Raw genomic sequence first — 22084 nt, forward strand, 5'->3', positions numbered from 1 at the left:
GTGAAGTAAGCTGACTGCCACTGTATGTAATGAGTATTTGAGGAAATCTTTCCTCCTGAAACACTCTCTCTAACACCTCAATGGTATTTCTCGTTATCACCTCTCTCATGAATTTCACTTCTAGCCATTTGGAATGGACATCTATCATGACAAGAATGTATCGTAACTCAGATCTTAGTTCGTTCAAAGGTTCAATAAAATCCATGCACACACTGTTTACATGGATTATCGATGTGTTCTCGTTCAGCTTGTATCACTCTTTTAAGGCTTTTTTCACTGTCTTTACACTCTTGGCATCTAAACACCCAATTCATGAAATGATCATACCCAGCCACCAAATATTCTTGAAACCTTTTCTTGGTGAGATTTTGTACCAAATGCCCCTCATGTGCCAAAAATACTATTTGATTCCTCAATCCTTGCAGCAGTACAAACTTATCACTCCTCATGATAACTTCTTTGACCACTCAAAGATAACTCTTCCAGAATCTTTAATATGACCTTATTCCACAAGCAACCATACTGTCTCTCCTACTCCCTTTGACAATCAATTTTCTAACATCTTTTAACACGTCATCCATTTAAATTTCTCTTCTCCAGTCCTCTTTGGTAAACACTCCATTGCTAAAGTTCTCAAAACCAGTCCCTGTCACCAGTAGGTGGCTCCCCCATCCCCAACATACACCAGACGCCCCCCAACCGCCCTCCATCCAAAGCACCTCCACCCCCCATAAACACACTAACCCCTCAACCCCAACATTCAAATACACCCCGCCCCAATCCAAAAACACACCCCCAACACCTCTGATCCTAACACCCCCTCATACCCTCCGATTCTCTCACTCACCCCGCCAAACATGCAGACACCTAGAGACATGCACCATGCATACACCTAATTACTTACACTGGCATTCATAAACACATACTTCCAGACATGCTCACATACATTCTTTCTCACAATCACACTGGCATGCAGACACGCACTCACTTCACCATTCTTAAACACATTCACTCACACGCATACAACGATGCAAACAACACACACAGATGCATTCACACACTCACTCACACATTCATGCACACACTCAGACAAACACACACAAGAACCCCCACCCTCCCACCGCCATCCCGTGTCGGAAGCCCGACTTACCGTGCGCAAGGAGGTCTTCCGGCAGGGAACAGAAAGGGGTACTGCACCCGCCAGCAGGGCCCCACCAGCAGAGTACTGACAGGCCGTATTACTTGTCATAATACGGCTGGTGGCGTTTTGCTGGCGTGGCGGTGCTGATGGTAGCAGCGCCACCTTACCACCATCCGCTATCATGAACACTTCCGGCTTTCCGCCCTTCTTGTGGCGGAAGTCTGGCAGTGCTCATAATATGTAAGACGGATGGTAGCAGCGGTGGCGGTATTTGGCGGCCGTCACCGCGGCAGTAGGTGGTTTTTACCACGAAAGACAAAATGACCACCTCTGTCTTCTAAGCAAATTTGTTGACACATTTTGCATAATATTCCACAAGGCCCATGAAGGAACGTAATTGATGTTTGTCTTTGGGAATATGGGCCAACTGCATCGCTTTAAGAAGATTATCTTTTGGCCGGATGCCTTCTCCTGAAATGGTGCATCGAAGATATTCAATTTCCTTAACAAGAAACTTGCAATTATCCTTCCTCAAAGTGAGACCAGTCTCAGATAACCTCCTTAAACAATTTTTAAGAACATAATTATGTTATTCTGCTGTCCTCCCATATACCACAATATCATCCTGGAGATAAATAACATTCTTAACACTTTGAAAACCTCTGACATCATATGCTGAAAAACACTGGCCACGGAGGAAAAGCCAAATGGCATTCTGGTGAAATGAAATGGCTCTTCCATCATTATAAAAGCTGTAAGATTTTTTTATTTTTTATGTAAACAAATCTGATTGCATACATTTTTTAGATCTAATTTAAGGGAAAATGTCCCTATATTCAACAATAAAAACATTTCATTTACATATGGCAATGGGAAATTGTCTGTTACTATCTCATGATTTACACTTCTGAGGTCCACACAGAAGCATAACCAACCATCTGCTTTTTCTGTGATGACCACTGGAGACACTCGTAACTTACAATGGCTCAATTACACCTTCTTGAAGCATGCCATCCAACATTTTTTTTCACCTCGCCCCTAATCACAACAGGCAATCTTCTCACTTATGTTTCACTGGCATAGCTCCTTCCTGAGCTTGATCTCATGGATATAACATAGCATAATGCCCACGATGGCCGTACTTCAGACACTGTTTATCAGTAGCAAAACAGGATTAAAAATCTCCTAAGTAGAAATTGCTTTCACATCTAAAACAGGTTTTTTGAACTTGTGTTTGGGCAAACATTTTCTTCTTAAATTTGTTGACATTTTTCCCATACTTATTTAACACATCAACACATTCTTGTTCCCCATCTTCTTTATATATTGTAGATACTTCCCTTCCTTTAGCAGTGTCTCTTTTATCCATTTCGCGCATGTAGAAATCTGACCCTTCCACTATTTTAGAAACCTGTATAACATCCATCAACGAGAGATTTTTCACTGCCAACAATCTTTCCTAAATTATTTTACTACTACATTGTACTATAAGTTGATCTCTTAGTAGTTCTTGAGTCATTTGACTAAACTGGCACTTCATAGATAATCTTGAAACAAAGTCATCTATGGATTCTTCCGGTTTCTGAGGGTGCGTATAGAATTTATATCTGTACATTGCTCTGTTAGTCTCTTTTGCACACCTATGCGCCAGACATAAACTTTGCTTCCCTATACACACCTTCAATGGGTGATTCTTAACATCTAAAATTACTGGTAGGTATTTAAATATGTGCTGATCCTCAAGTCTTTTCAACACTTAACACTAAAGCTTTTTTCTTCCTGCTCTAAAATCATGGCCCTCTAGGGCTAATAGATAGTTTAAAAAGAAATCTATTCACTCGTCCCATGGTATAGGAGATGACCCTTCATAAGCCAAGAAGATGGTGGGTATTAAAATGGAATTTATTCCCATGAGGATAAATGTTGGGAAAATAAAAATTTTTCAAAGTGAATGGATACCAAACAGCTGTTAGTGAGGTGCTTTCCTTTGAAAGGTTCCCGAAGCATCGAAGAATGGTGTTTCAAAGGTGCAGTCCTTTAACCTGGAACAGAGATTTGAACAATTGGTCCTTTTTTAGTGTCTATGTCACACATTATCAAACCATAGTCCTACCACAGTTTCAACGCCCGTGTGGAGCCCATAAGAGGAAGTACATAGAGAGAGTTGGTGACCTCTCAAAAGATGAAAAGCAGGTGAGAACAACTATAAGCTGACTAACCAAATTAAATCTGATAGTGAGGCTGACACGGGGCGTGATGTTCCTCACAATGATGTGCTGAGATCGTGGTTATCTCAAGCGCTGATGTAAAAGTTCAGCTGTTCGAGTTACGCGCATAGACATGTTCACAAGTGCTTGGTGAGGCCTTCTCTCACGCTGAAGTTTAACTGAAACCTCATGTGCCTTAATACGCTTGTGCCATCAGAAAGGTCAAACTCCAAATGAAAATATCACTGAAGCTTCACTATAACTCTACACCACAATCAAATGGCTAGTTATTAGTTTTAATTTCAGTTTCCTGGTTCTGCGCACATGTTAACATAAATGCTTGTGCTGCAGCGTACGATACCAGTTGATATGCAACATCTGTTTACCTCTGTTCACTAAGGCTGCATTGTTCCTTAGCCACTCGACCAGCAGGCTGTATGGTGGCAGATAGCCATCAAATTGTGGTGAATGAATGCGAAGATGCTCAATAGTATAAGTATCTGAATGTATTTACAGCCTGCCAGGTACGTGGCTTCCCTCCTGCCAGCAAGAGACCAACAGACCTAAAGGAATCCACGTATCCCAACACTCTTAATGACTTAACAGTGGAACATACAATCAAGGGATACGTTAAAGTCATAGCACATAGATACATTAGTCATGCTTCCCATCTCTGCCACTACAGTGAGCTACAGCTCACCAATGCTTCTTAGTTTCTTTGCCACTGGATCTATGTATGTATGTATGTAGGTGGTATTTGTTTAACTGAACCAAGCAAAAAGGCAGCGGAAACTGTACAGGTTCGAAGGTAAAGTTACTGGCAACACAAGCGATTGGAGCAGTGTTGGGGCAGTCCCGATTGATTCATGGATGTTTTTGCTGGTCCACAATTCATATAGTGAAGACATTTTGCCTTGTTTTGATTTCCTTTTTTTTTTTTGCAATTCTTTATCTCTAGATGAGGATGTTCTGGCTGTGGGTGTGCTGAGAGCCAGAGCCAGACCTAGAGCCAGACAGGGGGGATTCAAATTGGGATGACCTTGTAGATGAATCAGCTAATAATGAAGATGGTGTAGGCCAGCGAGGGGAGCCTGTCAAATTCCATCGGAGTGGGGTCGTTTGGTTATACTTCTTCATACCCTTAAAGAGGCATGCTGCATCTTTTAGGATGCCTTTAATGGGAGCGAGTGTGGAGTCCGGGAGGCCATGAAGAGGGGTATTGCCGCCATCAGATGTAGGAATACAAAGGCTTGAACAGCTGCTGTGATGTTGATTTGTATGAGGATCTGTTTCGCTTTGTTTAGAAGACATAGCTGTTACCAGGCCTTCCTGATTTACTTGCAAATATGTTCTTTGAGGTTGAGATCGGTGTCCGGGATGTACCAGGATGGCGTCGTTTTGTGTGTAAGTAGGAGTTTGAATCCATCTGAGTTAATTTCATTGTCAGGTTTGGTCTAGTTGTTGCTTTTTGTTCTTGGAGAGTAGCAGCTATTGTCTTTTAGTGGGGTTGGGCTTCAGTGATGTGCTGGATCTTCGGGTCTAGATGAGGTGTAGGAAGAGCTTGAGGTATTGGATGTCTGGAACGGATGAGCCATTCAAGTATATATGCGTATTGCCAGCTTATTGGTGAAATCTAACGCGGTTGCTGTGAATATAGTACGGGAGCTCTGTGCAGAGGTTGAAAATGAGAAGAGACAATGCGGAGCCCTTGTGGACTCCTCAGACTAATATTAGTTGAAGTATCTGATATCAGAAACCACACAGACCAGCAGTCATGACCAAATCTCCAATGGAGAACCCTCTTTCTATAAATCTCATGATATCTTGCCATACTTCATAAAGGACAATAAAGCCTTAAAAGCAGAGCCACTTCAGTTATTAGGACTCAGAGGACTTCTGTGCACAATCTCACAGAACACCTAAATCCACCAATCCATCCCCATCGAACACACAACTGAATATCACAGTACGTGTCCCTGTATAGATCTGCATCAGAATTTACTCTTATTTGTAAAATGCAATATGTCTTTAATTAATTTACAAATGGCTGATAGCACGAAAATGCAAATCAGTCCCAATACGCACTATGTTCTATACTGCCCGTAGGACATATCCAGTTGGAACAGTTCCACACAGGTTTCTGGTTTCTAAGGCTGATCGTTTAATAGCCTGTCTCCCAGATTAAGACATCTGAGGGTTTGCTAAGATAGACTTGGAACAGAAGTGGAGATGGATCCAAAGGGAAGAGCCAAGATTGAGAGCAAGCTACCTGCGCAAGGCACAGAAACCACTGATGTCTGGGCCAGTCTGGGCCCACCACCAGCAACTTTCCCCATCTCTCCTGAAACTTTAAAAGTATTCTCAGGATTAACAGAAAAGGGGAAAATTGAACAGAAGCTTTTGGGGCCAATGGACTAACAGAGGAAATATCTCCTGAGCTTTGTTTCGATGAAACCAGAGAACAAAACGTCAGAAGGATGGCACTGTCTTCTGATGCAATAAAATCTATTCAAGGAGGACCAAACCAAGAAATTAATTTCTGAAAAGAGAGAGGGGATCATAGTCTCATGGATCCCAGTGGAGGAAAGCTTCTGTTCAGGAGGTCAGCAAGCCCATTACCTGCCCCTGGAAGATAAACTGCCATCAGATGGAGAATCTGCTCCTCCACCCACAAACATATTTTCAGAGAAAGGGCTGCACGCAGGGATTACGTAGCCTGCCTGGCGGTTCAATTAAGAATGAGTAGCCTGGTTATCCGTTCTCACACACCTCTAGACCCTGATGACGAGAGACAAAACAAAGAAGTACTTGATACATTGCTGCCAATTCTCTCCAATTGGAGGATCTTGGGACCAGATACCATGAACATTGAGTCCCCCAAGAATCACTGTCCAACGCCTGAAGCATTTCTTTTAAAATACTATTTTGTTCTAATTGAGACAGTGTTAACGGGACAGAGGACACACCAAGACAGCATGTAGAGGTTACAATTAGCTCAAAATGTATTACATGAGTGCAAAGATGAGAGTAGAAATCCATTTAAATTCACTTACAACATTTGCTCTAAATGCTTCCAGGCATGTTGTGAAGGACCTATCCTTATGGTTTGTCTTGCAATAATTTTTTAATTATTGTTTGCATTTTTGGCACACAAAAGGCACAGCTGCTAATGACTACAAAAGAAGTCTTTCTCCTAAATGTTCACAGTGATGATGACTGAAACCCTGCTTTATCTTGGCATGCCATCTTGTGAGTGAAAGGTAGACTCCGTGCTCATTTTGCATTTGGTGAGATGTTTATTTGTGGTTTGTAAGTTTGTGATTGTACACATCAAGTGAAAGTGGGATGCCCTTGTGTGGTCAGTAGTGAATACGGGAGGGCACTTTAACCCGCATATGTTTGAACAAACATATCCAGGCAGTTTTCATACAATTTTAAACGCCTTGGACGCGCGAAACATTTGGAAGAGGCTCCAGCTGATCGAGGGGCGGGACCAAGCCCCCCTTTAAACTTGCACGGTGCGCCCGCTTCGTGGGACGCGCAAAACATTTGGAAGAGGCTCCAGCTGATCGAGGGGCGGGACCAAGCCCCCCCTTTAAATTTGCACGGCGTGCAAAGCTTCGCGGGACACGTCTGGGCTAAGCCCGTGCCAAGGGCGGGCCCGTCCTTCGCCCGTCAGCGCCCTTAAGAGGCTGGGCTGGGCTATATCTCTTAATTTTATATTTTTGCCTCGTCCCCCAGTGGCGCTGAGTGAGCCCCTTACTACTTAGAATGGGAAATCGCAAGGGGCGTTCCAGCCCAGACCAAGGTCCAGCCAAAACCAAAATTCCTAAATCTAGTAGAGTAACGCAAACTCACTCAAATTGCCTCTCCAGAGAAATTGAGGAAGTGGAGACTATCCTCAAGGAGAAAGAGGGCAACGCTCGAAAGAGGCTGAAACCTGGTACTTTATTGCCATTTTTAACAACGGGAATCAACTCCTCTGCCGATGCTCAGCACCTGAAAGTCTCAGTTCAAGCTCCTGTCTCTCCTAGTTTGCCCTGTATGGTTAACCCTCTACCTTTGCTCGATTCTGCTTCTAACCTGGAAGCCATTGCCTCCGACTCTACCCTCCATGGGATTCCCTGCTCAAATCGGTTCTCCATTTTGGATCACTTAGACCTGGCCGGGGTCAAGCAGTCTTTGTCTTCTGTGCTCTCTAACTCCAACTGTGATCCCCCCAGAGAAGATGTTTTAGCACTGGTCTCTAGTCTAAAACGTGAAGTAGGGGAGTTGAAGTGTCTATTGCTTGAAGTTCTTAAGCTTCTTAAAAAATCTGATCCAATCTCTCAGTGTGCACCGAATCCTGTGCCATTGCAATGTACTCGTCCCACGGTCTCTGTTGCATTGCCAGCAGCTTCCCCATTGTCTCGGGAGGTTACCCAGGACCCCAGTTATAGGCCATATCATGGCAACTATTCTGCTCCATTCTTAGCGAAATCTACATCCTCTTCTTCCACCTCCGACCAGTCTGTGGCCCATCCTATTCATATGTCTAATCAAAATTGCATCTACGTGTGCAATGTTCCCCCTCTTACATCTCATTTGAGGGAAGACACATCTTCTCTAATTAATAAGGTGTCTCATTGGATCCGCCATGTCAGGGGCTGTGGTTCTATCATCCACGCTGACATTGTTTTTGCCTCACGATTGCGTGGTTGCCCTGGTGGGTGGGATATTATCAAACTCAACCTTGGTAGCCCTTCTTTAGTTATGGGGCTCCTGCAGATGGAAGCTCGTAATCTGTCAAGATTGGATTCTGACATATTTTTCAGAGAGAGTACGCCCGCTTTGGGAAATAAGAACTTGTTCTCTCGTCCAACTATGGTCAAGTTGATTCCATCTAATGTACCTGTTCCTGCTGCCCCTTCCGGCTTGTCATCTTTCCCTGTTGCTGGGTTCGATACGGCCCCTACTTCCAAATATGTTAACACCTGAGACCTTGTGCCTTCAGGGGGTACATCTGATGTGGACTGACTATGTTCTCCCAACCCTTGCAAATTTAGTGCTCCACATGATTCCCAGGCCTTGCTACTCCAAAGATCCTTACCAAGTCTGTGGGCTAATTCTCTACGGGCTCCATCTTGCACTGCCACTGTGACCTCCAATCTAGTATTGGATGCTGATTTTTGTACAACTACTTGCAGCACCATGCATGCCACATGGAAATTCTTGTCTTGGAATGTGGCAGGCATTAAGAGTAAATTATCTGATCCTGAGTGGGGGCTTATGTTGAATCCTTCTGTATTTGTATGTTCCAGGAAACTTGGGCCACGGATTGTGTGTACAGGCAAGGTTATTGTTCCTTCTCTAAAAATGCGATGCAGTCTCCTAGGGGCAGGGCAATGGGGGGGTTATGCACCTGGGTTAAGCTGACTGAGGTGGGTAGAGTAAAGGAAATTGCTGTTGATTCCTGTGACATTCTAGCAATAGTAATACAGACAAATTTAGGTACTCCTGTCCTATGTATTAACATCTATACCAGACCAGGCCCCTCCAATTACCAGTCTGCCACTATAGATCTCCTGCATAATCTCTTATCTGACTTTCACTCTAAATATCGCATTATCATTGCAGGCGATCTAAACGTGCAAATTGAACTTGAATCAGCTTTTGCTGAGTCTACTCAGGTTGAAGATGAAGTGTGGAACGTCCCCCTTCTTCTACCCATACAGTGTCATCTATTTCTTCCTGCAGGGCGATGCAGATAATAGATCTTGCAGTAACTTATGGCCTTTGTTTTGGAAACGGACGATTTCCAACTGATATTCCTGCTAGACCTACTTTCTTCAGGGGCCTTTATAGCAGTATCTTGGATTATGTAATCTTCGACCTACGGGTTTGGCATTTTACAATTAATGTAGAGGTGGGTCCACGGCTCGCTAGTGACCATGCCCCTCTACAAATTGCATTCAACGCAACTCTTTTCACAGGGCCCTCGTCGCTTTATGCTTCTAATGCTCACGATCTGCTGAAATTGTCCAGCAATAGGCGCGCTGTGAAATGGGCTTCATTCCAGAAGTCCAATTTGCTAAATGATAAACTCTGCGCCTTAGTTTCCAGCCACCAGCTTTTTGGTGACTCTATTGTATTATCTCCTTTGGAAGTTATGTCTTCCCATGTGGCTTTTTTTGCGGCTCTTAAGGAGCTTTTTATTAAATCTGCCACGATCCAAAGGAACCCTACCACCGTACCTAACTGTAAATAGTTTGATAAGGGGTGCCGGGAGGCCAAGAGCCTCCTGACTAAAGCACTAAAGTCAAAGAATTGGGACGTCATCGTATATGCGAGAAGAACGTATGTCTCTACCTGCAAATCATCCAAACTCAAGTATGAGGAAAGTCGATGGGGCAATTTGGCGGAGGCGGCCAGGGCTCGCGATGCCAAACTCTTCTGGCTCCTGGTTTCACGCAGAGACCCAGATCTTTAACTTACTCCAGAATGCCATATTGATGCTGACACTTGGCTCACTCACTTTGAGGAACTGTACAGCTCTTGGTCGGAATTTGCCGACACTATCCTTGCAGACTCTCCAACTTGTTACCCTGTGGTGCCTCCCTTTACTCTTAAAGTAACAGAGCTGGCAATTTGTGCCCAAAGAACAGGGAAGGCTCCTGGACCAGATGGTATCCCATCGGACCTGTACAGATCAGACCCCAGTATTTCCAACAGCCCGTGGTGTGAGGCAGGGCTGTGTTCTTGCGCCCACCCTGTTTCTCCTGTTTATCAATGCATGTATCCCATATCTTCTAGATTGTCCTGCCGATGCCCCTAGTATGGGTGGGCAGAAGTTCCCATGTCTTTTGTTTGCTGACAACACCTTGCTACTTTCCCGAACAGCTATGGGTCTGTCTAGTCTGCTTTCAAAGTTTATGGAGTTCTGCAATGATCATGGTTTGGAAATCAACTCAGCAAAAACAAAATACATGGTCTTTGGGGACAAGAAGCAGAAAATGAAGAGGCCTGTATATCTAGAAGGCGTCTCCCTGGAAAGAGTGGGCACTTTTGATTACTTACGCATAAAATTAGAAGATTCACACCTCTGGCATGCCCACCGCCAGAAATCATTACTGTGTTTGAAGCAAAGGGCGGGCGGCATCGTGAGATTTGCTACTAGATCACCCAGTTTTGCAATGACTTCTGCTCTCGAAATTTACAAATCTCAAGCTGGGGGGGGGGGGGGGGGTCTGTATGGTGCAGAGCTTTGGGGCCACTGCAACTTGGCGAATCTGGCAGGGGTGGAAAACCAGTTCCTGAAGATGCTGCTAAAAGTTCCTTCCAGCACTCCATCCCTGCCCATCCGAATGGACCTAAATCTCTTTTCAATTACGCAGATTGCTGCCTTAAGGCCCCTCTTGTTTTGGATTCAGCCATGGTCATCAGATGCCCTCATTCCATTTAGATGTGGGCTCCTCAAACTGGTGGGCCGCAACCCCAACACTAAAACTAATTGGTGTGCTTATGTCGAACGGTCCTTAACCCACCTTGGCTTAGGGACCTATTGGCAGGATCCTTCTTCCATCCCTAAAAATGCTGTGCAGCTGTTGAAGGACGCTTTCTGGCACAATGTCCAGACTGCTCAATTTGCTAAGGTTGTCCCGTTGTCCATGTCTGATAGTTACTTGTCAGTCAAATGTCACTATGAATTTGAGCCCTTCATGGATGCAGCACTTTCCCCATTCGCACGTGCCCTTTTTATCAGATTTAGAATAGGGTCCCTCCCTTTGTGTTCCCTAACCTACAAATGGCCCAATTCCACCAACAGGTCTAAGCTCTGTCCGATGGGTTGTAAAAACGAAGAGTCTGTTTCACATGTTCTTCCCCACTGTCGTGCATACAATAAACAAAGAGCCCTTTGGATTAGTCCCTTATGTAAACGATTAGGTGTTAGGACCTGTATACATGCTGAGAGAGTTCTTAAATCTGATCCATCCATTTACATAGTCTATCCAGTGGCAAAATTCTTTGAATCAATCTGGCGTCTTAGATTAGCAATTTTAAAGAACAAGATTGGGTAGCTGATTTTTAGATCTATTTATGCATATTTATTGAACTTTGACGCATGATATTAGTTGACATATTGTGGCATTATAGGTACTGTTTTTCCATATTATTGATTATTAATGGATTTTGGGAATTGGTCACCTGTTGAGAGGAACTATTTATTACTGGAGAAAAATATTCTATGTTTATTTTGCCATGATTTTAACTTTTTCCAATCTTTTATCCATTTTATTGCGCTTCTATTTCTAGTGTTTTTCCACAATTTGTTGTGTATTGTACTTTTATGGTATGTTTTTACTTACCGAAATAAAGTAAATGAATGAAAAAAAAAAAGAAACGCCTTGCAAGCCAACTAGGAAACTAACAATTAGCAACACAGGACTTGTCGTGACAATATTTGCTAAAATTAGACTCCGGCTGAAATAAGATCTTAAAAATTATCTTTATCAAGCTGACTGGAATGTGCATTCTTCATAAACTTGCAATTTGAGCAGACTGTTTCTTAAGGAGGTTAATCAGTGCTGATTAGCTTATGGTTGGTCTGTGGCTGCAGTGGAACTGGAATGAAGCCTATGAGGCCCAATTAGCAGTAGCCAAGATGATCTAAAATACTCCACTCATCATACTTTTGTTTTTCTCATTGGTTACACTTGTGGTCACCAGTGCCGTAACATTAACCCCAGCAGCCCTTGTGTTGCGGGGGACCCGAGCTCCAGAACACCCTCTCAGCACAACCAGCGCTAGTCTAAGAGCCCCCAACAGGGTCCTTGGTGGAGAAGGGCTACACCAGCCAGCCCGGGTTGGGAACCTGGTGCCACCTCTCATGTGCCCAACCTGTTGGCACTGAAAGCACCCAGTGGTGAACTTCCCGGAGGTTTATTGACCAGGAACTTAACCTTCTTATGTTCAGGTGGGGATTCAGAATCCATTCCCGTGGAACTATTTTGGGGGCATGCAGAGAACTCTGTTTTTATTTTTATCTCCCCCTCCTTCTTCTAGTGGGTGCTCTGCCCACCCTTGTGGCGATCCCTCCAGGTACCTTCTGTGGTGTTTATGCAGGTGTGTAAAACAAAGAATGACATTTGTTCTCTTGCCATCAAATTGTACAGCCCCTGATATCTTTTACTTAACTGCCATTCACCCAACCAGCCAGTGCCTTCCTAAAGAAACCTACAGAGTCCCTCCAGGACTGATGGGGCAGCCTCAGGCTGTCCATAAACGTCTGCCTTTACTTTTCTAGGGTGAGGCCATACTTCTTGACAAGGTTGGCCTTCATGGGGGATACATCATCCTACCAGTAGGGTATTTCGCCTCTCAATAGGTGTGTGCCTCCAGAGTCAGGTCCTGCAGTCCTCCTCAGGGAATCTATTCATCTCCAGATCAACCTCATAGGCTCAAAAACACTTGTTGATTTAATCTCCCACAACAATATTAGGTACTAGATACATTGGGATTTGGACCCTTTTGTCTTGAGATGGCACTGTGCCTATGCTGTCACTAGTACTTTCCTGTTTAGCTCTGAGGGCCAGCTCTCTCAGACTTCGTTCATGAGCCACTTGGCTCTCTTCCATGGCTAGTCTCCCCTTGCTAAGCTCAAACTCAGCCTTCTCCTTCTCTGCTGCCATAGTCAGTTTATTTTCCTTGATCGTAAGCTTGGCCTTCTGCTGCCTAACATCCCTATCAGCCTTCCTGTCCACCAGCTCCTCTGGGGACAGACCTTGGGAAAATGCACTGTTCTCCACTCTGGCAGGGAACTCTAGCTCAGGAGACAAGTCATCCCCCTGCGCTGAATGTTGCATCTCAGGACTGGTATCCAGGGCATCTCCTTATCTTTCCACAACATCATTCTCTATTGATGCTGTAGCCATTGACTGGTAGACTGCCGCCCACGCCCTCAGCACCTTCTGGAGCAAATGTAGCAGTGCAGACAATGCAGTGCTCTGTGCAAATAAAGTAGGCAAATGTGTGTAGAGAGTACTGATGGTATGCCTTAGTTGCATGCCTAATCCAGGCAGAGTAAGAGACATCATCTGAGTGGAGCGGACTGGTGTAGAGTGGAGTGTTGCAGACTGCAGTGGCATAGAGTTCAGTAGCACAGAGTAGAGTGGCATAGCCTTCAGTGGTGGAGAGTGCAGTGTTGCAGAGTAGAGTGTTGTAGAGTGGCGTAGAGTGCAGCGGCATAGGGTAGAGTAGCATAGGCAGCAGTGGCATAGACTTCCGTGGTGCAGAGTAGAGCACAGTGGCATATGGTGGATTGTTTCAGAGTAGGGTGAAGTGGCATTGAGTGGAGTGGTGCAGGGTAGAATGAATCAAAGATAATGCAGTGTAGAGTGCAGTGGTGTAGAGTGGTGTGAGTAATAGTGTAATGTGGTGTAGATTGCAGTGGCATAGAGTGTAGTGGTGCTGAGCAGATTAGAGAGGGGTACTGTGGATCGGCATACAGTGCAGAAGCGCAGAGAGAAGTGGTACAGGGTAGAGAGTAGCAGTGGTGTACAGTGCAGTTTTGAAGATTGGCTTAGAGTGGATCTGTGCTGGGTAGAGTGAAGTGGTCTAGACTAGAGTGGTTTAGAGTGCAGTTGCATAGAGTACAGTGGTGCAGAGTAGAGTAGATTAGAGAGGCTTAGAGTGAAGTTGCGTGATGATGAGTGCAGTGGCATAGTGTAAAGTGGAGTGGTGCAGAGTAGAGTGCAGCGGCATGGGGTGGTACAGAGTAGGGTGGAGTAGCGTAGAGTGGTGTATTCATGGTGTGGTATGCAATTACAGGCACACATTTCCAAATGAAATTACCATTACATTTACATAGAAATATAGTTTTACTCATCGAGCTATAAGGCACACAAATGATAATGTGCAGAAATGGCATTACCTACTGTATTGATTTGTTTTGATCATAGAAAAGTATTTGTTTCCAACACACTTCAGAATTAACAAAAATATACTTCATTTGTGCTTTGCTAATTTTGATATATTCTGAAATAGTTGCACAGTTCATTTAAATATTGTTGTGTGCTAGATACAAACCCTGTCCTCTACCCTCGGTATCGGCAGAATTCCTCTCACGCTGAAGTCAGCCAAAGGAAAGTAAACATCATGCTTCCTGGGAAGACAGAACGTGACATTTGACCTCTGTCTTTGAATGCACAGCAAATGTGACAAAATAAGGACAAGATTTACAGGCTTGTTTACAGACAGGAGCACTTTGTGAACAATACAAATAGAGCAGTATGAAAAGGGATGAACTCACCCTAGACAGCCTAAAACAAAAGAAGTCAGCAAATAGAAAGCCAGAAAATGTGAGTTTTCAACAAAGCCAACGGTAAGCAATGGGGGAATGCATTCCCACACAAGCTTTATGAATGTCCCCAAGATGTCTTTAGCAAACCAGGCAGTTCTGCTGTCTGATAGGCTTTAACCTAAAAAGTAGGATGTATAAGCGATGAGCTCGAATTAACAATCGCATTGTTTGTTAAGAACTTAATCACACTGTTGTGTATGCAAATGCCTAGATGTGTGACATATTTGCGGTTTGTTTTGTTCACCTTTGTAAAGATGTTGTGCAAAAAAAGATTCTTATCTGTAAACCAGGGTCCTTTGGTACATATTATCACTACTATTTTCGAGAAAAAAACACACATTTTATTGTTCTTACATATTTATAAAATGGTTGCTTTGTATAGGTAATGAACTTGACTTCTAATAAATAATTCATTCTATTTCTATTTCCACAGAAATTACTCTTCTCAGAGATGGGGGTATTAATAATCAGTCATAATTTGTGCAATTGATTTTCATTTTAGCTACCTTTGAAAGAATGATGTAAATGTGTTTTTGCCCACCCATTGCCCACATAACCATTGCATGTCTCTTTATACATTAATGAAATGACTGGGTGGCATTCTTGTCCTCTGCACAATTATGCAGTCGTGGTCATTGGTCCCCATCCCACTGTTCCCACCCAAAGAGGCAAATAGGTCAGTTGTCCTGATCTATTTTATGTCTACCAGCATTCTAAACATTCTGACTGCCAGGCTAAGCATTCCATAATGGGCGATAAGAGATGCTGTATTTCAGCTGAGCATATCTTGAGGCGCACAACATGTGTATATCACAACAAATGGCAGTGTTACTGGCGTTTTGCTCTTCAGGTGGAGGCCCAGGGTGGGATGATATATCTCTTAATAATAACATCTTTAAAGGTGTACCGAAACACTTAATATATCAAATCCTGAAGCACATGTTTGCCAACGGAAGACATGCACTCTTCATCCTGACACTACCACGTTTATAGTAGATGGGTGAAATAAATTGGAGCACAAAATCATAAAATGTTTCAATGACAGCTGTTGTAATTACATTGCAATGTATAAATGTCACAAACGACAAGCATTTAAAATATTCATTCCTGTACCTATATTTTTGATATTTTAGTTTTTTTGCAAAAGTGTGTCAGCAGCACAGTATTCACTGGAGTTATATACAAATAGTTGCTTAATTTTTGTGATATATCACATTGCAGAATAGCACATGCAAAGGCTATCCTTTTACATACCATAATGAAATAAAAATGTATTGCAAAATAAAACTGATGGGGTAAAGAATAAATATTTTGATAACCTGTCTTTGCAGGTTCACTCTTCGCTCCATGTAAACCATGTCTGGGACTTCGAACATAGCACAAATCTGTGATTCCACTTGCATACATTAATTGATTAGGTAGAGTGCTATCCTGCCAGCTCTTTGCAAATGGCATGCACCAACCTCCCATTTTATGGACTCCTGTTGACATATTGAATGTCACATGGGCTTCAGATGATGGAGACCTCCTTGGTGTGGTGCATAGACTCCTCTCGTCCATTAAATCTTATACTTTAGATCATCTTCTGCACCCCCTAATCTTTAATTAGGTTACCTGTATTGTATAGAAGCCGGTGCCAGTAGGACCAGCAGGTAGCCCTGGAGCTGTGGATCTCTAGCACTACATGAGCCCGTGCACATAGCCTATACACAAAGTACAGATGATAAAGAGGACATTGCAAGGTATTGTAGCTCTGAAAAAGATACCCGCTTATTAAAATCTTTGCAATAGCAGAGAGCACTGAAGCAAATGTGGATGAGCTGAAGAGCTATGCATGTGTATTTTGGGGGGGCCAAGTGGAACAGCATGTGCGCCAGACGTGGCACGCACTGTGCGGAGGAAGTGCATACAAAAACCGTCTTGCCTCGCGTGTTGGCTGAAACCAGTGATAAGCACTAAAGCCGACGGTGCACCCAATGCCACAGTAAGGCAAGAACAACATGATTTAAGTGTACAGGAGGAAAGAAGCCTAGAGCAGGGTACACATATAGGCTAAACATAGTGGTGCGCAGAATTACCTATGGATATCTCTGTACCATTACCAAACGTTTGCTTTGCAGAAGGAGAAAAGTAAATGAAAACAATAAGCTACTAAGACTGACAGCTTTTCAGTACGTCACAGGAAACGTAAAGGAAATACTACAAGCATCAGCCAAAGCAAAAGATTTGAAATCCTTGGGATGGGTCCTTTATCAATTGTATGGAGGCGGGTGAGAAGAAGATTGATGCTGAAAGAAAGAATGCACTATTATTGCACAGAAGACCTTTTATTATCTAGCAGTAGTTTAAAATCTAGCATCATAAACAGGAGGACAGAAATGAATCTGAGAAGGTAAACAATTGTGCAAACATTTCCTGAAGGATCCAAGTGTTGGTTGATGAAAGACACATATTTTCATGACACATCAACAAGTACATGAAACAATGGTTGGCTGTGCTGCAGCTTTCCAAACTCTGAGAGCATCTGGCACATCTAGGGAAGCAACCTGTAACAGATCCTCCATAATGGCGGAGGAGCGTCACCCCCCCCACTAAAACCCAGAAGATGAAAAATAAGATGATCATAAAACAATTTTATTATTTTATTTTGCACTGACAGCTGACACAGGTCTAGAGCAGGGCCAGGCTGGGCCATCCTCTTGGACAGCAGCAGATAGGTGGAGTGGTGGGCACCTGAAAGTGCGCATATCAGTTTCACTGACTGTCTTAGACCACCCAAACAGACATGCACACTTATATTTCTCCAACCCAGCTTTGTTGCACAGCTGGGTAGAGACAGTAATACTTGTGAGGGGATAGAAAGCCTGATGCATTTCAAACAGTTGAATAATAGGGAAATACGTGTGAACCGAGAGCTGTGCAAATGACGTAGAGCAGAGATGGAAATTGTAAAGCAGAGTTGATTTGTGGACACCATCACACGGGTTATTGTTAGAGGTTGATGTCTAGTTACCACACGGGCATTGACACTGACCTGTCCTGCCTTGTACAAAGCTGGCAATGCATGCAGAAAATGGGACACCACACAAAACTATGTAAACTTTAAGCAAAGAATGATCTTAGTACAACCGTAAAGGAAAGAAAAGAAGTTAGAGAAGGACGTTTTGCAAGTGTAATTTTCATTGTATGTGATGAAACTAGGGGCTAGAGGGTAGAGATGAGAAACGCAGAGTGCAAAATGCACAATATCAGTTTTGATTTTTGCAAATTTAAGGTTATGGCAGATTTAGGATCGGGCTATGCCTCAATCTCAGAAAAATATCTGAATGGCACACTTGTCAGATATATCCATTCTATTTTTCACTGTAGTTATGAATGAAAAAAAACGATTCACCTAATGGGTGCCATGGGTCTGTAGAAATATATACGGTACACATAAAGGCTCTGAGCTAGGAAAACAAGGTATTGTTTAAAATCATCAAAGGACCAGTTTGCTGGTGTTGGCAGAGGGGAATCTAAGGACCATTTGGATGCATTTTACATACATAGCGTTGTTTTTGAAAAAGGGCTGAGCTGTATAAAGGACGTGGACACGTGTTACTGGAAAATGGTCAACTAAGTGCATTTAGATAGCACTGGGGAGCACTGGTCCCTTCAGAGATCTGAGGGTAAATGGACACACGAATGTGAACTGGGACTAAACCATGAGGGCTTTAGAACTGATGGCAATGGGAGACATTGATGCTAATGAGCACCGGGCCAATCAAGATGCAGGCATTGAGAGTGACTGTGGCATTGCAGACGTAGCCAGTTTTGATAGTGAAGAACAACGCTTTTGACAATAATGATTACATTTTTTGTTTCACTAATGCTTTTACTAAAGCACAAAATGATGGTTGTCCTATTTGGTTGTTTTACATCAAGTAAAGGGTTGTCGAGGCTACAAATATAGGGTGGACAGAATATCATATCAAAAATATCGAGGACCTAAATATCGAGAAGGTAAGGGCAAAGAGGCAAGTATATATTTACTGTTCTTAACTCCACATGTACATACCTTGAAGATATATATATTGTCTCACTACATATCTGTGGAGTTAAGTATAGTCACATTTTGCTCATCCCTAGCAACTTCACAATATTTGTGTCCTCATTATTCTTGACACAATGGGGGTTATTCTAACTTTGGAGGAGGTGTTAATCCGTCCCAAAAGTGACGGAAAAGTGACGGATTTACCACCAGCCGTATTACGAGTCCATTATATCCTATGGAACTCATAATACGGCTGGTGGTATATCCGTCACTTTACCGGCACTTTTGGGACGGATTAACACTCCTCCAAAGTTAGAATAACCCCCAATATTTTGTTCACACAATATTTTTAGCTCAATATTTTGTCCAAACACAAAGCAGACAGACTTTAACATTATCTAAAATTTACCATCAATGTGATTTACAACATGGTGATCACCACGGTGTGACACCGGAGTGCTAGCATTCATATTCAATTTAATGTTCAATATATATATGCATGACCATTTCAACATTCAACATGAAAATGTTTCAAGTAGACTTGAAAAATCTAAATATGCCCTAAATATCTGCATATCTAATTTTCTTTAAAAATCTGCTTTTATTCATCCTTTCCCCTAAACGTCTAAAATTAGAACAATTTAGTTCATATGCTGATTATAATGCAGGATGCACCTGTTTCCTTTTTTTCAAGATATTAATGCCATCTTCAAAGGTGACGTTCTTTGTTTATACTATGCTCTTTGTTTACCCTACTTACTTTATATCAATCCCTTATTTCCAAAAGAAATTGTTTCTCCTTATTTGACCTGCTCTGTGTTTCATTCAGGGTTACCTTTTGTGTTCAACACTGTCTATTATTTTCAAGATTGCTTCTCCTGGTTATCCAACCCCCTGTATCATCTGAGGCCAACTCCCAGTACATAGCCAATAGCGTTGAGTAGTGGGGACGGGAATCATTTTTAAAAAATTGACATATATTTCAAACAAAATTTTTAATAAATTCACTGAATAAACTGTAGTCAAAGTGAAGATATGGTTAAGATTGATTATAACACCGTAACCTATGGTAAAAACAAAACTTCTCAGAATCACTTAAAAAACCTTTAATAAAATACAGCAAATGCAGCAGTTTTGACCTAATCCATGGTGTGTCTGATGCAATTACAAATCTTGTAAATCTAACAAATCTAACAAATGTGATTACCTTTGAGTCTATAAAACGGACCACTATGAATTTAGTATTATTTATTGGTTTGAGTATGTGTTGTTATTTAATGTTGTTGTGCTTTTAGGTGTTGTTACTTATAGATATAAGATATTTAAAGATCAAAACCGTTGCATTAGGTGTGTGAGTAATGATTTGCATGGCTGTTGTGCAAGTTATTCATTGTGGAGCTTACCATAACTTGTAGTCAAAGCTGTAGCGAGGACCTACACCCAGGCTGTGGGTTCGCGGACCATGTGCAGAATAATGGTCCAGATATTTCTAATTTTTAACCCTTTCAAGCCCACTCAAAACATTTGTAAATTTCCTTGAGATTGATCTACGTTTCTAAGTTACGATAAACTTCTGAATTTTGCAAGTTGTAATTTCTGGATGCTTTCTGTTGTGCACTAGTAAGGCATCCCATATTGCTCATGGTATCTTTCACTCATCATTTGAGGCTCATGGTAATCTGTTGGCGACTACCAGCTTACTTTGCCTCATCATGTTTACAAGCATCACAACATACTTTTCATACAACACTGGGGACATAGTGGCTAGTACCAATACTAAAGCAGAGCTCTGATACTGTAGGGCACCATACATATGTTTGTCATCCAAACAAATAATTAGAATTCAGTCTGTTTCAAACATAGTGTAGATAACTAGACAGAGACTGTTCAAACACAGTGTAGAGAACTAGACAGAGACCACATTCCTTTCCATGTTTAATATCCACATTAACTTCCAGAATAACATGCACAGGGCTATCAACATGCTTAATACGTATACATGATATGAAAAACAAAAATAGAATCTGTACACCAAATAGATCACTCCATTCTGGAAACACTCTTTCACTTGGTGGCCAGAAGGTTTGCTCATAGGAAGTAATACTAAAAACTATTTAGCATCCCTTGAACAGCTCAAGACCCTACTCTTCAAGGGACAACTTGTCACTTATCGGTAGGTTACTGGACCTCTCTGAAAGGTATAACCGCCAAGAAAACGCTAGTCTACCACGACTGTTCACTTTACCTACTCCTCCCAATGTGCTATCAGTACTTCATTGCCCATTGTCCCCCTTCCTTTATCCACTTTACCCCACCTCGTGCGATTTTAGGCCCTTATTGCAACTCGTTGGTAGTTTGGAACGGTAATGCCGCAACCATTTAAATAACGATGAATAGCACATTGTGCAGTATTTATCAGATATGCTATCACCTGTCAGTTCTTAGTCTCACCTCTTAAATTGAGGGATAGTGTTGTAATACTTCATGTTTTCTCAGTACAATAATGAGAATCTCAGTATGTTTTCAGTTGTTAAAAGCACAAATACAACCAGGCTTTACTTGGTGACAATCATTTGGGCAAAACCTTGCAGGTACAGTAATGTCGCACCAGTTGCACTACAAATGTAAACTACATTTCTTATTGAGCTTTATGCGAGGCCTCCAAGAGAAAGGTCTTCAGTGTCTTTCCATCTCAACTCCATCAACTCCTTTTGCCCTATGTTTATCCCCACATATTTCAGAAGGATCTGATTCTATATTTCACATCCCCATATAACCATTGATCAATTTGTTTTTTCCGTCTTCAGGTTAACTCCCAGCTACTGTGCACCAGTCCATTTGCTTCTGGCACTTAAATGTCCTAAGATCAAATTAATAAATAACCCCTGTGTTCACTTCAACATTCTTGTTTGTGTTCATTTGACCTTTTTTTTTTTTTTTTCTTCTAGGATTCCTCTTCATAGCAGTATTTCTCCTGATCCCAAAACTGTCAATGTTGAGTTCTCTGAAGCTGCCCTGTGATAGGAAGATGATTGTCAAATATGTCCGCGATTCCAGCGACATGGCGGAGAAGGAGGTAAGGGTTCTTGGGGCTGTCAGGCTCAGTAATAGGAAGAAAGAGAATGAGTCAGATGAAATAAAGGAAATAAAGGAAAGTAATTAGATGGAGTGATAGGAGATGTAGTTATCAAGTGATATCACTGTGATATCACTGCACTGGGCTAGTATGTTTACTGGTTACGCTATGTGAGGTTAAGGCTGGCCACAGTCATTACAAATTATACATCTGCCATGATTTAATTGTTATCTAGGCTGAAAAGTACATGGACAACCCTCTGATGGGGAGCACATGGTGGCCTTATGGT

The 22084-nt window shown here is 42.4% G+C and overlaps 1 protein-coding gene across 1 annotated transcript in view; it reads left to right on the forward strand.

The window, feature by feature from the left end:
- THPO (thrombopoietin) overlaps nt 1-22084 on the forward strand; it is a 193361-nt gene that overhangs the window by 140628 nt on the left and 30649 nt on the right. Inside the window, exon 4 of the mRNA XM_069213001.1 lies at nt 21668-21795. Within this exon, the coding sequence (XP_069069102.1) occupies nt 21668-21795 (128 nt within the window). The remainder of the gene's footprint in view (nt 1-21667; nt 21796-22084) is intronic.

The sequence above is a fragment of the Pleurodeles waltl genome, chromosome 11 (assembly GCF_031143425.1).
Source record: "Pleurodeles waltl isolate 20211129_DDA chromosome 11, aPleWal1.hap1.20221129, whole genome shotgun sequence".
Classification (NCBI taxonomy): Eukaryota; Metazoa; Chordata; class Amphibia; order Caudata; family Salamandridae; genus Pleurodeles; species Pleurodeles waltl.